A 17,500-nucleotide genomic window follows, 5' to 3' on the forward strand; every position below is an offset into this window, starting at 1 on the left:
GAAAGTTTGTGGGTTCAAACTGACAGTTTCTCCACAGAGAAACAGACTGAAGCCGCCACGTTTCAGCTACAAATCTGAGTTTCTAACATCCGTCCTTTCACTTCACTCAGTACCTGAAAATATGTTTTTAAATCTGTCAGCCGAAATGTTACAATCACTGATGTTTTTACCTGAACATCTCCCTGATCGATGAGTCTTATTCATCAGGTATTTCCTGATTTAAATCTTGGTTTTTGTACCTGTTTAGTCAGACATGTTTTGCAAGTTTTAGCTGATAAATTATGTGAACAGGACAAACGTTTGTATTGAGATGTATTGGCATCTGAACCTAAACGCGGGTTTTTCATTCTGGCAGCTAAATAAAAAATATCTGCAGAGCTTTTGCAGTGAAGTTTTCCGCAGATTTTAACAGAAATCATTTCCATCCGGAGCAGAAAAACAGTCTGCTAAATTCTGCTGATTTTCAGTCTGGTTCACCGCTGAAAACTGTAAAAAACCAAACAAAGAAACATCCGCAGATTCTGATTGGGTCTGGAAACGATAGCTTCAACGGAGGCTGGACTCCAGGCTCCTCCTCTGATTGGCTGAGGGTACTGCGGGGCACTGGGTTGTTTCCTGTCTCGGGTTTTCTCGGCAGAATGACGGGAAGACGGAGATCCGTCCAACCAAAGGAAAAGGAAAGAGGCGGTGCTGTGAGGAGGCGGGGAGGATGGCGGCCAGCAGCGGGCTGTGAGGAGACGGGGAGGATGGCGGCCTGCAGCGGGGAGGATGGCAGCCGGCAGCGGGCTGTGAGGAGGCGGGGAGGATGGCGGCCGGCAGCGGGCTGTGAGGAGGCGGGGAGGATGGCGGCCTGCAGCGGGAGGATGGCGTGCCGGCAGCGGCTGTGAGGAGGCAGGGAGGATGGCGGCCTGCAGCGGGAGGATGGCGGCCGGCAGCGGGCTGTGAGGAGGCGGGGAGGATGGCGGCCGGCAGCGGGGAGGATGGCGGCCTGCAGCGGGGAGGATGGCGGCCTGCAGCGGGGAGGATGGCGGCCGGCAGCGGGCTGTGAGGAGGCGGGGAGGATGGCGGCCTGCAGCGGGGAGGATGGCGGCCGGCAGCGGGCTGTGAGGAGGCGGGGAGGATGGCGGCCGGCAGCGGGCTGTGAGGAGGCGGGGAGGATGGCGGCCTGCAGCGGGGAGGATGGCAGCCGGCAGCGGGCTGTGAGGAGGCGGGGAGGATGGCGGCCGGCAGCGGGCTGTGAGGAGGCGGAGGATGGCGGCGGCAGCGGGGGAGGATGGCGGCCAGCAGCGGGGAGGAGGATGGCAGCCGGCAGCGGGCTGTGAGGAGGCGGGGAGGATGGCGGCCTGCAGCGGGGAGGATGGCGGCCGGCAGCGGGCTGTGAGGAGGAGGGGAGGATGGCGGCCGGCAGTGGGCTGTGAGGAGGCGGGGAGGATGGCGTCAGCAGCGGGAGGATGGCGGCGGCAGTGGCTGAGGAGGCAGGGAGGATGGCGGCCGGCAGTGGGCTGTGAGCGAGGCAGGGGAGGATGGCGGCCGGCAGCGGGCTGTGAGGAGGCGGGGGAGGATGGCGGCCGAGCGATGGCGCCGGCTGGGAGGAGCGGGGAGGATGGCGGCCGGCAGCGGGAGGATGGCGGCCGGCAGCGGGCTGTGAGGAGGCGGGGAGGATGGCGGCCGGCAGTGGGCTGTGAGGAGGCGGGGAGGATGGCGGCCGGCAGCGGGGAGGATGGCGGCCGGCAGCGGGGAGGATGGCGGCCGGCAGTGGGCTGTGAGGAGGCGGGGAGGATGGCGGCCGGCAGTGGGCTGTGAGGAGGCGGGGAGGATGGCGGCTGGCAGTGGGCTGTGAGGAGGCGGGGAGGATGGCGGCCGGCAGCGGGCTGATTTTAATTCTGGTTCACCGCTGAAAAAAGAAACATCTGCAGATCTGATTGGTTCTGGAAACGACAGATTCTACGGAGGATGGATTTTCGTTGGAACAGAAGCATCTTTCAGCAGCGACTCCAGGTTCCTCCTCTGATTGGCTGAGCAGCCAGTGGGGCGCTGGGTTTGTTCCCTGTCTTAGGGTTTTCGGAAGATGGCGAGCAACATGGCGGCCGGCAGTGGCAGGCGGGGCTAAGAGGAGGCGATGATGAGAAGGATGGAGAGCAACATGGCTACCAGCAGCGTGGGGCGGGGCTAAGAGGAGGCAGGGAAGATGGCGAGGAAGATGGCGAGCAACATGGCGGCCAGCAGCGGGGGGCAGGGCCCAGCGAGGCTGCAGCCGCCGGTGGTGTCGTCCGTCAGGAAAGGCTCCGGAGACTCGTACACCGAGTCATCTGAGAGAGAGAGAGAGACAAACCGTCAGACACAGGAAGTACTCTCAAATTAGAGAGCTACAAACCGTCAGACACAGGAAGTACTCTCAAATGGGAGAGATACGAACCGTTAGACACAGGAAGTACTCTCAAATGGGAGAGATACAAACCGTCAGACACAGGAAGTACTCTCAAATGAGATATAAACCATCAGACACAGGAAGTACTCTCAACTGAGAGACAAACTGCCAGACACAGGAAGTACTCTCAAATGAGATATAAACCATCAGACACAGGAAGTACTCTCAACTGAGAGACAAACTGCCAGACACAGGAAGTACTCTCAAATGAGAGCAATAAACCGCCAGACACAGGAAGTACTCTCAAGTGAGAGAGACTCCTCTGTGACAGGAAACTGAATCCTTCCTTTCAAACCTCCTTCCTTCCCTACATACTTGCTTTCTTACATCTTCTTTCCCTTCCCTATTTCCATCCTTCCTTATTTATTCTTCCTTCCCCCTTCGTTCCATCCTCGCCTCCCTTCTTCCCTTTCCTACATACTTCCTTTCTTCTTTCCTTCCCCCTTCGTTCCATCCTCGCCTCCCTTCTTCCCTTTCCTACATACTTCCTTTCATCCTTCCTTCCCCCTTCTTTCCATCCTCGCCTCCCTTCTTCCCTTTCCTACATACTTCCTTTCATCCTTCCTTCCCCTTCGTTCCATCCTCGCCTCCTTTCTTCCCTTTCCTACATACTTCCTTTCATCCGTCCTTCCCCCTTCGTTCCATCCTTGCCTCCTTTCTTCCCTTTCCTACATACTTCCTTTCTTCTTTCCTTCCCCCTTCGTTCCATCCTTGCCTCCTTTCTTCCCTTTCCTACATACTTCCTTTCTTCTTTCCTTCCCCCTTCGTTCCATCCTCGCCTCCCTTCTTCCCTTTCCTACATACTTCCTTTCTTCCTTCCTTCCCCCTTCGTTCCATCCTCGCCTCCCTTCTTCCCTTTCCTACATACGTCCTTTCATCTTTCCTTCCCCCTTCTTTCCATCCTCGCCTCCCTTCTTCCCTTTCCTACATACTTCCCCCTTCGTTCCATCCTCGCCTCCCTTCTTCCCTTTCCTACATACTTCCTTTCATCCTTCCTTCCCCCTTCGTTCCATCCTCGCCTCCCTTCTTCCCTTTCCTACATACTTCCTTTCATCTTTCCTTCCCCCTTCGTTCCATCCTCGCCTCCTTTCTTCCCTTTCCTACATACTTCCTTTCATCTTTCCTTCCCCCTTCGTTCCATCCTTGCCTCCTTTCTTCCCTTTCCTACATACTTCCTTTCTTCTTTCCTTCCCCCTTCGTTCCATCCTTGCCTCCTTTCTTCCCTTTCCTACATACTTCCTTTCTTCTTTCCTTCTCCCTTCGTTCCATCCTCGCCTCCCTTCTTCCCTTTCCTACATACTTCCTTTCATCTTTCCTTCCCCCTTCGTTCCATCCTCGCCTCCCTTCTTCCCTTTCCTACATACTTCCTTTCATCTTTCCTTCCCCCTTCGTTCCATCCTCGCCTCCCTTCTTCCCTTTCCTACATACTTCCTTTCATCCTTCCTTCCCCCTTCGTTCCATCCTCGCCTCCCTTCTTCCCTTTCCTACATACTTCCTTTCATCTTTCCTTCCCCCTTCGTTCCATCCTCGCCTCCCTTCTTCCCTTTCCTACATATTTCCTTTCATCCTTCCTTCCCCCTTCGTTCCATCCTCGCCTCCCTTTCTTCCCTTTCCTACATACTTCTCCCCTTCTTTCCATCCCTCGCCTCCCTTCTTCCCTTTCCTACATACTTCCTTTCATCTTTCCTTCCCCCTTTGTTCCATCCTCGCCTCCTTTCTTCCCTTTCCTACATACTTCCTTTCATCTTTCCTTCCCCCTTCGTTCCATCCTCGCCTCCCTTCTTCCCTTTCCTACATACTTCCTTTCATCCTTCCTTCCCCCTTCGTTCCATCCTCGCCTCCTTTCTTCCCTTTCCTACATACTTCCTTTCATCCTTCCTTCCCCCTTCGTTCCATCCTTGCCTCCTTTCTTCCCTTTCCTACATACTTCCTTTCTTCTTTCCTTCCCCCCTTCGTTCCATCCTCGCCTCCCTTTCTTCCCTTTCCTACATACTTCCTTTCATCTTTCCTTCTCCCTTCGTTCCATCCTCGCCTCCCTTCTTCCCTTTCCTACATACTTCCTTTCATCTTTCCTTCCCCCTTCGTTCCATCCTCGCCTCCCTTCTTCCCTTTCCTACATACTTCCTTTCATCTTTCCTTCCCCCTTCGTTCCATCCTCGCCTCCCTTCTTCCCTTTCTACATACTTCTCCCTTCGTTCCATCCTCGCCTCCCTTCTTCCCTTTCCTACATACTTCCTTTCTTCTTTCCTTCCCCCTTCGTTCCATCCTCGCCTCCCTTCTTCCCTTTCCTACATACTTCCTTTCATCCTTCCTTCCCCCTTCGTTCCATCCTCGCCTCTCTTCTTCCCTTTCCTACATACTTCCTTTCATCTTTCCTTCCCCCTTCGTTCCATCCTCGCGTCCTTTCTTCCCTTTCCTACATACTTCCTTTCATCTTTCCTTCCCCCTTCGTTCCATCCTCGCCTCCTTTCTTCCCTTTCCTACATACTTCCTTTCATCCTTCCTTCCCCCTTCGTTCCATCCTTGCCTCCTTTCTTCCCTTTCCTACATACTTTCTCCCCTTCATTCCATCCTCGCCTCCCTTCTTCCCTTTCCTACATACTTCCTTTCATCTTTCCTTCCCCCTTTCGTTCCATCCTCGCCTCCCTTCTTCCCTTTCCTACATACTTCCTTTCATCCTTCCTTCCCCCTTCGTTCCATCCTCGCCTCCCTTCTTCCCTTTCCTACATACTTCCTTTCATCTTTCCTTCCCCCTTCGTTCCATCCTCGCCTCCCTTCTTCCCTTTCCTACATACTTCCTTTCATCCTTCCTTTCCCCCTTCGTTTCCATCCTCGCGTCCTTTCTTCCCTTTCCTACATACTTCCCCCTTCGTTCCATCCTCGCCTCCCTTCTTCCCTTTCCTACATACTTCCTTTCATCCTTCCTTCCCCCTTCGTTCCATCCTCGCCTCCCTTCTTCCCTTTCCTACATACTTCCTTTCATCCTTCCTTCCCCCTTCGTTCCATCCTCGCCTCCCTTCTTCCCTTTCCTACATACTTCCTCTCTCTTCGTTCCATCCTCGCCTCCCTTCTTCCCTTTCCTACATACTTCCTTTCATCTTTCCTTCCCCCCTTTGTTCCATCCTCGCCTCCCTTCTTCCCTTTCCTACATACTTCCTTTCATCCTTCCTTCCCCCTTCGTTCCATCCTCGCCTCCCTTCTTCCCTTTCCTACATACTTCCTTTCATCTTTCCTTCCCTCTTCGTTCCATCCTCGCCTCCCTTCTTCCCCTTTCCTACATACTTCCTTTCATCTTTCCTTCCCCCTTCATTCCATCCTCGCCTCTCTTCTTCCCTTTCCTACATACTTCCTTTCTTCTTTCCTTCCCCCTTACGTTCCATCCTCGCCTCCCTTCTTCCCTTTCCTACATACTTCCTTTCTTCTTTCCTTCCCCCTTCGTTCCATCCTCGCCTCCCTTCTTCCCTTTCCTACATACTTCCTTTCATCTTTCCTTCCCCCCTTTGTTCCATCCTCGCCTCCCTTCTTCCCTTTCGTACATACTTCTTTGATCTTTCCTTCCCCCTTCGTTTCCCATCCTCGCCTCCTTTCTTCCCTTTCCTACATACTTCCCTTCGTTCCATCCTCGCCTCCCTTCTTCCCTTTCCTACATACTTCCTTTCATCTTTCCTTCCCCCTTCGTTCCATCCTCGCCTCCTTTCTTCCCTTTCATACATACTTCCTTTCATCCTTCCTTCCCCTTCGTTCCATCCTCGCCTCCTTTCTTCCCTTTCCTACATACTTCCTTTCATCTTTCCTTCCCCCTTCGTTTCTATCCTCGCCTCCCTTCTTCCCTTTCCTACATACTTCCTTTCATCCTTCCTTCCCCCCTTAGTTCCATCCTCGCCTCTCTTCTTCCCTTTCCTACATACTTCCTTTCATCTTTCCTTCCCCCTTCGTTCCATCCTCGCCTCCTTTCTTCCCTTTCCTACATACTTCATTCATCTTTCCTTCCCCCCTTAGTTCCATCCTCGCCTCCCTTCTTCCCTTTCCTACATACTTCCTTTCATCTTTCCTTCCCCCTTCGTTCCATCCTCGCCTCCCTTCTTCCCTTTCCTACATACTTCCTTTCATCCTTCCTTCCCCCTTAGTTCCATCCTCGCCTCCCTTCTTCCCTTTCCTACATACTTCCCCCTTCGTTCCATCCTCGCCTCCCTTCTTCCCTTTCCTACATACTTCCTTTCATCTTTCCTTCCCTCTTCGTTCCATCCTCGCCTCCTTTCTTCCCTTTCCTACATACTTCCTTTCATCTTTCCTTCCCCCTTCGTTCCATCCTCGCCTCCTTTCTTCCCTTTCCTACATACTTCCTTTCATCTTTCCTTCCCCCTTCGTTCCATCCTCGCCTCTTTTCTTCCCTTTCCTACGTACTTCCTTTCATCTTTCCTTCCCCCTTCGTTCCATCCTCGCCTCCCTTCTTCCCTTTCCTACGTACTTCCTTTCATCTTTCCTTCCCCCTTCGTTCCATCCTCGCCTCCTTTCTTCCCTTTCCTACATACTTCCTTTCATCTTTCCTTCCCCCTTCGTTCCATCCTCGCGTCCTTTCTTCCCTTTCCTACATACTTCCCCCTTCGTTCCATCCTCGCCTCCCTTCTTCCCTTTCCTACATACTTCCTTTCTTCTTTCCTTGCCTCCTTACACACTTACTTAAAACTTACATTAAGTCTGAAGCTGCAAAGAATCATCGTTTAATCTCCAACTATTGTTTCGCAATTTTCTCCATCATCCAGAAAGGAATCCACACTTTAATCCATCGTGACAATAATCGGTAGTTGTTTGATAAACAGTTTTACGGTCATGAGAAAGTACAATAAAAATACCTATAAATGTCTTTTTTTTTTTAAATAAGAGGAAGAGACTCACTGGTTGGTTTGACGTAGATTTTGAGCTTCAGACAGGGTTTCCCCGCCAGGTTGGGATGTGGAGACGCTGCAGAGACAACAGAGACTCAGTATTCAGATGGTTGCTGATAAAGCTGTACTGCATTCAAAAGTTAGTGTAACATCAGTGTTTGGCTTAAAATAAGTCACCTACAACCAGTGTTCAAATTATGGGGGGTATTGGGGGGATCCGACCCCCCTAGATGAGACTTGGACCCTCCCAAAAGGGATGAAATTAAGAGTTTGGGGGGTACAGAAAAAAATGTAATAAAATATAATGTTAGCCTATCCAAAATTGTATGTTTAAATGCAGTATTACCATCACATACCAACAATTCAGGAAGTAATCTAACGAAATACGTCAGATCCTCACTCCTCATTGGGTTGTACCATTTCTCTGGTACCTTCAGTTCAGACTGTGTTGTTATCAGTGTTGCCAACGTAGCGACTTTGTCGCTAGATTTAGCGACTTTTCAGTAGAGGTGTAAGAAAATACTGCGATACACTTGAGTATCGCAGTATTTTATTTTGCAATACTGTATCGATTTTCAAAAAAGCAATATCGAAGAAGTTCATTCAGTAAATATTAATGTAAGACAGTGGTTCACGTTTATGTTGTGTTTAAACCCCCTACCGCTAGATGGCCATGCTGAGACACCACTAGGGTCCTCGCCTAGCAGTGCCTAACAGTGCCTAGCAGTGCCTAACAGTGCCTAGCAGGGCCTAGCAGGGCCTAGCAGTGCCTAGCAGTGCCTAACAGTGCCTAGCAGTGCCTAACAGTGCCTGCAGTGCCTACAGTGCCTAACAGTGCCTAGCAGTGCCTAGCAGTGCCTAACAGTGCCTAGCAGTGCCTAGCAGTGCCTAGCAGTGCCTAGCAGTGCCTAGCAGTGCCTAGCAGTGCCTAGCAGTGCCTAACAGTGCCTAGCAGTGCCTAACAGTGCCTAGCAGTGCCTAGCAGTGCCTAACAGTGCCTAACAGTGCCTAGCAGTGCCTAACAGTGCCTAACAGTGCCTAACAGTGCCTAGCAGTGCCTAACAGTGCCTAGCAGTGCCTAACAGTGCCTAGCAGTGCCTAACAGTGCCTAGCAGTGCCTCACAGTGCCTAGCAGTGCCTCACAGTGCCTCACAGTGCCTAGCAGTGCCTAGCAGTTCCTAGCAGTGCCTAGCAGTTCCCTAGCAGTGCCTAGCAGTTCCTAGCAGTGCCTAACAGTGCCTAGCAGTGCCTAGCAGTGCCTAACAGTGCCTAGCAGTGCCTAGCAGTGCCTAGCAGTGCCTAGCAGTGCCTAACAGTGCCTAGCAGTGCCTAACAGTGCCTAGCAGTGCCTCACAGTGCCTAACAGTGCCTAGCAGTGCCTAACAGTGCCTAACAGTGCCTAGCAGTGCCTAACAGTGCCTAGCAGTGCCTAACAGTGCCTAGCAGTGCCTCACAGTGCCTAGCAGTGCCTCACAGTGCCTAGCAGTGCCTAGCAGTGCCTCACAGTGCCTAGCAGTGCCTCACAGTGCCTAGCAGTGCCTCACAGTGCCTAACAGTGCCTAGCAGTGCCTAACAGTGCCTAGCAGTGCCTAACAGTGCCTAGCAGTGCCTCACAGTGCCTCACAGTGCCTAGCAGTGCCTAACAGTGCCTAAAAGTGCCTAGCAGTTCCTCACAGTGCCTAGCAGTGCCTCACAGTGCCTAGCAGTGTCTAACAGTGCCTAACAGTGCCTAACAGTGCCTAACAGTGCCTGACAGTGCCTAAAAGTGCCTAGCAGTTCCCTCACAGTGCCTAGCAGTGCCTAGCAGTGCCTAACAGTGCCCTAGCAGTGCCTAGCAGTGTCTAGCAGTGCCTAGCAGTGTCTAACAGTGCCTAGCAGTTCCTCACAGTGCCTAATAGTGCCTAACAGTGCCTAGCAGTGCCTAGCAGTGCCTCACAGTGTCTAACAGTGTCTAACAGTGCCTAGCAGGGCCTAGCAGTGCCTAACAGTGCCTCACAGTGCCTAGCAGTGCCTCACAGTGCCCTAGCAGTGCTTAACAGTGCCTAGCAGTGCCTAGCAGTGCCCTAGCAGGGGCTAGCAGTGCCTCACAGTGCCTAGCAGTGCCTAACAGTGCCTCACAGTGCATAGCAGTGCCTAACAGTGCCTAGCAGTGCCTAGCAGTGCCTAACAGTGCCTAGCAGTGCCTAACAGTGCCTCACAGTGCCTCACAGTGCCTAGCAGTGCCTAGCAGTGCCTAACAGTGCCTAGCAGTGCCTAACAGTGCCTAGCAGTGCCTCACAGTGCCTAGCAGTGCCTCACAGTGCCTCACAGTGCCTAGCAGTGCCTAACAGTGCCTAGCAGTGCCTAACAGTGCCTAGCAGTGCCTCACAGTGCCCGACAGTGCCTAGCAGTGCCTAGCCGTGCCTAGCAGTGCCTAACAGTGCCTAGCAGTGCCTAACAGTGCCTAGCAGTGCCTAACAGTGCCTAGCAGTGCCTCACAGTGCCTAGCAGTGCCTCACAGTGCCTCACAGTGCCTAGCAGTGCCTAACAGTGCCTAGCAGTGCCTCACAGTGCCTCACAGTGCCTCACAGTGCCTAGCAGTGCCTAACAGTGCCTAGCAGTGCCTAGCAGTACCTAACAGTGCCTCGCAGTGCCTCACAGTGCCTAGCAGTGCCTCACAGTGCCTAGCAGTACCTAACAGTGTCTAGCAGTGCCTCACAGTGCCTAGCAGTGCCTCACAGTGCCTAGCAGTGCCTAACAGTGCCTGACAGTGCCTGACAGTGCCTAGCAGTGCCTAGCAGTGCCTAACAGTGCCTAGCAGTGCCTCGCAGTGCCTAGCAGTGCCTAGCAGTGCCTAGCAGTGCCTAACAGTGCCTAGCAGTGCCTCACAGTGCCTCACAGTGCCTAACAGTGCCTAGCAGTGCCTCACAGTGCCTGACAGTGCCTGACAGTGCCTCACAGTGCCTAACAGTGCCTAGCAGTGCCTGACAGTGCCTGACAGTGCCTAACAGTGCCTCACAGTGCCTCACAGTGCCTAACAGTGCCTAGCAGTGCCTAGCAGTGCCTAACAGTGCCTAGCAGCCTGACTTGTTGCTAGAAGCTAACAACGTAGCTATGGCTGACCTTTGGCCTACTTCAGCATATAAACATTAGCTCACTAAGAACCTGGGAACCTCAATCCCAAACTGGCAGTTTGATTATCTGTGAACTGAATTGTTGACCTAAAGGAAACGTCTTTGACTTTTATGAACATCACGTCTGTTTTTAAATATTATTTTTTCTAAAATTATACTTTAAAAAATCCTAATATACGTATCGTGACCCATGTATCGTGATACGTGTCGTATCGGCAGATTCTGGCCAATACACAGCCGTGTTCAGACCCCTTCAGCGAATGTTTTTCACAAAAGCGACGAGCGAGAAATATGGCGACTTTCTGTTGAAAAGACGCCAGTTGTGTCCGGCGAGCACGAGAAGTACTTCTCTCTCTTTATTTTACTTCAAATAAAGGCTACCCAAGTACTAATTATGATTAAATATGAATTCCCGTAGTGAGTTTGTGATTATTTGGCTAAATATTTATATTTCTTACCATCTACCTTGCTGACACAACCACTAAGCTTTATGCAAATGATTGCGTAATGACGTCATGGATATAGGAGCGTATGACGTCGTCTATAAAAATAGATAGCTGTACCCCCCCCAAGCTCACGGTATGTATCAAAAACTGCCTAAAAACTACTAAAAGGAGGCAGCAACCGTTCGGAGAGATATGTAAAGACTGTTGATGAGAACAGGCTGGGAGCGTGTAGAGAAAGTCTGTTTTCAATTATTTCATTTCTCTGCTGTTACTCAGAGAGCAGCAGCTGTTTGACCTGCAGACAATTCATCACACACACACACACACACACACACACACACACACACACACACACACACACACACACACACACACACACACACACACACACACACACACACACACACACACACACACACACACACACACACACACACACACACACACACACACACACACACACACACACACACTCACACACACACACAGACACACAGAGACACACACACACACACACACACACACACACACACACACTCACACACAGAGACAGACACACACAGAGACACACACACACACACACAGACAGAGACACACACACACACACACACACACACACACACACACAGACGTACACACACACACACACACACACAGACACACACACACACACACACACACACAGACACACACACACACACACACACACACACACACACACACACACACACACACACAGACACAGACATACACACACACACACAGACACAGACATACACACACACACACACAGACAGACACACACACACACACACACACACACACACACACACACACACACACATACACACACAGAGAGAGACACACACACACATACACACACAGAGAGACACACACACACACACAGCACACACACACACAGACACACACACACACACACACACACACACACAGAGCACACACACACACACACACACACAGACACAGACATACACACACACACACACAGACACACACACACACACACAGAGACACACACACACACACACACACACACACACACACATACACACACAGAGAGACACACACACACACACACACACACACACACACACACATACACACACAGAGAGAGACACACACACACACACACACACACACACACACATACACACACAGAGAGAGACACACACACACACACACACACACACACACACACACATACACACACAGAGAGAGACACACACACACACACACACACACACACACACACACACACACACACACACACACACACACACACACACAGTCATTAAGTGTCATTTAAAACAAACTGCCTGTTTCTCTTTCGCTCCAAATGAGGCACAATTTAGGAAATTTTTTCCAGGTTTGACGACAAATTATGTCTAGACAGAAACACACACACACACACACACACACACACACACACACACACACACACACACACACACACACACACACACACACACACACACACACACACACACACACACACACACACACACACAGACAGAGACACACACACACACACACACACACACACACACACACAGACAGAGACACACACACACACACACACACACACACACACACACACACACACACACACACACACACACAGAGACACACACACACACACACACACACACACACACACACACACAGAGACACACACACGTGTAAATATCAAAAACATACAAAAAGTGTAAAAACAACAACATAAGTGTAGTAGTACTCAGTGTGTAGTACTCACAGATGTAGTAGTACTCAGTCTGTAGTAGTACACAGAGTGTAGTAGTACTTAGTGTATAGTACTCAGTGTGTAGTACTCACAGATGTAGTAGTACTTAGTCTGTAGTAGTCCACAGTGTGTAGTAGCACTTAGTGTGTAGTACCCAGTGTGTAGTACCCAGTGTGTAGTACTCAGCGTGTAGTACTCACAGATGTAGTAGTACTCGTGTCCCGGCCTGAACTCGAAGCCCAGGCTGAAGGGCGTGAACAGCTGGAACTTCTCGGAGAACTTGAGCGGCCCGTTGGCGCCCTGCGGCCGGTTGCACTCCCAGCGTTTGAAGCCGGTCCGCCGGTGGTCACAGCTGGTGTACCCGTCGTAGTTCACCATGTACAGGATGTAGTTCTCTAGCCCCGCCCCCTGCCGCTCCGCTGGCTCCGCCCCCTCGTAGTACGGGCAGTAGATGTCCAGGTAGTCGTTGATGGCCACCTCCACTGTGTACTCGCCACTGGAGAACCTGAGGAACACCAAACACCAAACATCAGGGCCAACCAGGGCTAAATACTGGGCCAAACCAGGCTAAATACTGGACCAAACCAGGCTAAATATTGGACCAAACCAGGGCTAAATACTGGACCAAACCAGGCTAAATACTGGACCAAACCAGGGCTAAATACTGGGCCAGACCAGGCTAAATACTGGGCCAGACCAGGCTAAATACTGGACCAAACAGGCTAAATACTGGACCAAGACCAGGCTAAATACTGGACCAAACCAGGCTAAATACCGGGCCAGACCAGGGCTAAATACCGGGCCAACCAGGCTAAATACTGGGCCAACCAGGCTAAATACTGGACCAAACCAGGCTAAATACTGGACCAAACCAGGCTAAATACCGGGCCAGACCAGGGCTAAATACTGGACCAAACCAGGCTAAATACTGGACCGAACCAGGCTAAATACTGGGCCAAACAGGGCTAAATACTGGACCAAACCAGGCTAAATACCGGGCCAGACCAGGGCTAAATACTGGACCAAACCAGGCTAAATACTGGACCGAACCAGGCTAAATACTGGACCAAACCAGGCTAAATATTGGACCAAACCAGGGCTAAATACTGGACCAAACCAGGGCTAAATACTGGACCAAACCAGGCTAAATACTGGACCAAACCAGGCTAAATACTGGACCAAACAGGGCTAAATACTGGACCAAACCAGGCTAAATACTGGGCCAGACCAGGCTAAATACCGGACCAACCAGGCTAAATACTGGACCAAACCAGACTAAATACTGGACCAAACCAGGCTAAATACTGGGCCAAACCAGGGCTAAATACTGGACCAAACCAGGCTAAATACTGGACCAAACCAGGCTAAATACTGGACCAAACAGGGCTAAATACTGGACCAAACCAGGCTAAATACTGGACCAAACCAGGGCTAAATACCGGGCCAACCAGGCTAAATACTGGACCAAACCAGGCTAAATACTGGGCCAAACCAGGGCTAAATACTGGACCAAACCAGGGCTAAATACTGGACCAAACCAGGCTAAATACTGGACCAAACCAGGCTAAATACCGGGCCAACCAGGCTAAATACTGGGCCAAACAGGGCTAAATACTGGGCCAGACCAGGCTAAATACTGGGCCAGACCAGGCTAAATACTGGACCAAACCAGGCTAAATACTGGACCAAACCAGGGCTAAATACTGGACCAAACCAGGCTAAATACTGGGCCAAACCAGGGCTAAATACTGGACCAAACCAGGCTAAATACTGGACCAAACCAGGCTAAATACTGGACCAAACCAGGGCTAAATACTGGGCCAGACCAGGCTAAATACTGGACCAAACCAGGGCTAAATACCGGGCCAACCAGGCTAAATACTGGACCAAACCAGGCTAAATATTGGACCAAACCAGGGCTAAATACTGGACCAAACCAGGGCTAAATACTGGACCAAACCAGGGCTAAATACTGGGCCAGACCAGGCTAAATACTGGACCAGACCAGGGCTAAATACTGGACCAAACCAGGCTAAATACTGGGCCAGACCAGGCTAAATACTGGACCAAACCAGGGCTAAATACCGAGCCAACCAGGCTAAATACTGGACCAAACCAGACTAAATACTGGACCAAACCAGGGCTAAATACTGGACCAAACCAGGCTAAATACTGGACCAGACCAGGCTAAATACTGGGCCAGACCAGGCTAAATACTGGACCAAACCAGGGCTAAATACCGGGCCAACCAGGGCTAAATACTGGACCAGTCCAGGCTAAATACTGGGCCAGACCAGGGCTAAATACTGGGCCAACCAGGGCTAAATACTGGGCCAACCAGGACTAATTACAGGATCAAAGCTGGACTAAAGAATGAGAATAAAGTAATTTGTTAATGTTCAACGGTCAGAAACACACAAAGAAAAAGCCTCCATCTAACTGCAACACATGGAAACCATTGATCTGTGTGTGTGTGTGTGTACATGCTTGTGTGTGTGTCTGTGTGTGTGTGTGTGTGTGTGTGTGTGTGTGTCCCACAGACCCCCCCAAAGCTTCAATTAATCAAAGCTTTTATCGGAGCGTCGTGGTGTTTACAGAACAGAGATGTGACTCACTTCCAGTTTCTGACCTTTGTTTACATTGGTAAACAAAGGTCAGAAATGGATTTTAGGTGTTCAGATTATGTAACACTAGATATATATGACTCCAACTAACCCAACAAGACATTTACATACAAACGTGTGTAGCTTTTGTTACAAAGAAATGACTGTTTACATATTTTATGAACACTGAAGGGAAACATGCAGCAACACTTTGTTCTGGGAGGTATGATTGTTGTGAAACTACAGGCAGAAACAGAGCACATACACACACACACACACACACACATACACACACACACACACACACACACACACACACACACACACACACAGACACACACACACACACACACACACACACACACACACACACACACACACACACACACACACACACACACACACAGCACACACACACACACAGACACACACACACACACACACATACACACACACACACACAGACACACACACACACACACACACACACACAGACAGACAGACAGACACACACACACACACACAGACACACACACAGACACACACACACAGACACACACACACACACACACACACACACACAGACACACACACACACACACACACACAGACACAGAAACACACACACACACACAGACACACAGACACACACACACACACACACACACACACACACACACACACACAGACACACACACAAACACACACAGACACACACACACACACACACACACGCACACAAGCATGTACACACACACACACACACACACAGACACACAGACACCCATACACACACACACAGACACGACACACACACACACACACAGACACACACACACACACACACACACACACACACACACACACACACACACACACACACAAGCATGTACACACACACACACACACTCACACACAGACACACAGAAACACACACAACACACAGCACACACACACACACACACACACACACACACACACACACACACACACACAGACACACACACACACACAGACACACACACACACACAGACACACAGACACACACAACACACAGACACACACACACACACACACACACACAGACACACAGAAGCACACACACACACACACACACAGACAGACACACACACACACACACACACACGCACATATACACACACACACACACACACACACACACACACAGACACACACACACAAGCATGTACACACACACACACACACTCACACACAGACACACAGAAACACACACAACACACAGACACACACACACAAACACACACAGACACACACACACAAACACACACACACACACACACACACACACAGACACACACACACACACACACACACACAGACACACAGCACACACACACACAGACACACACACACACACACACACACACACAACACACACACACACACATACACACACAGACACACACACACACACACACACACACACACACACACACACACACACATATACACACACACACACACACACACACACACACACACACACACACACACACACACACACAACACAGACACACAGCACACACACACACACACACACACACAGACACACACACACAAACACACACAGACACACACACACAAACACACACACACACACACACACACACACAGACACAAAAGTAGACATTTTTAACGTGGATTCTTGTCTGAGAGAAACTTGGGGAAACGTACGTAACTCTACGATTCCTTTTGTTGAACTGTAAGTTGGTATGAAATCAGTAAAGTGATATTAACAGCTGGGTGTCCAGCTGAGCGTCCAGCAGAGCGTCCAGCAGAGCGTCCTGAAAGCGTCCCGTCCGAAGAACAAAGGCAGTTATTTTCGTCCCAAATGGAGCTCCGTTTAATCGAGTTATCTTAATGACTTAAAACACTTTAAGTTTCCTTCGCTGTGTTGCTCCCAGCTGCTGAATCACAGCGCTGATTATTCCCGCGTGGCCTGAACGCAGCGTGATGGAGGTCGATCAGCGTTTCTCCTCCGCCGCGCCCTCTTCATCTCCGCTGACGCCATTAGCAAAGTGCACGCTAACTGAGTTAGCTGGAAGGATCAGGTGACGCTAACACCTACCCCTGCCCCCCCGCACTCGGCTTGCACATCATCCCTCTAATGGACCATGTGTCCGTCCCAGAAGGCCGAGGGGCAGCGGCTCCATCTTCATCAAGAGTTCATCAGTCCCGTTTGTTTATGTGGAAATTTGGCGTACTTATACTTTACTTAA

At 50.7% G+C, this 17,500-nt stretch overlaps 1 protein-coding gene across 1 annotated transcript; it reads right to left on the reverse strand.

The window, feature by feature from the left end:
* Nucleotides 1-1,876: 1,876 nt before the first annotated feature.
* Nucleotides 1,877-17,381, reverse strand: LOC144513743 (ephrin-A2-like). The gene is made up of 4 exons (XM_078244918.1): nucleotides 17,350-17,381; nucleotides 12,836-13,140; nucleotides 7,325-7,390; nucleotides 1,877-2,309 (listed from the first exon to the last, which is right to left on the reverse strand). The coding sequence occupies exons 1-4, from the start codon at nucleotides 17,379-17,381 to the stop codon at nucleotides 2,170-2,172; spliced, it is 543 nt and encodes a 180-aa protein (XP_078101044.1). The 3' UTR covers nucleotides 1,877-2,169.
* Nucleotides 17,382-17,500: the final 119 nt, after the last annotated feature.

This window comes from Sander vitreus, unplaced genomic scaffold (genome assembly GCF_031162955.1).
Source record: "Sander vitreus isolate 19-12246 unplaced genomic scaffold, sanVit1 ctg332_0, whole genome shotgun sequence".
NCBI lineage: Eukaryota > Metazoa > Chordata > Actinopteri > Perciformes > Percidae > Sander > Sander vitreus.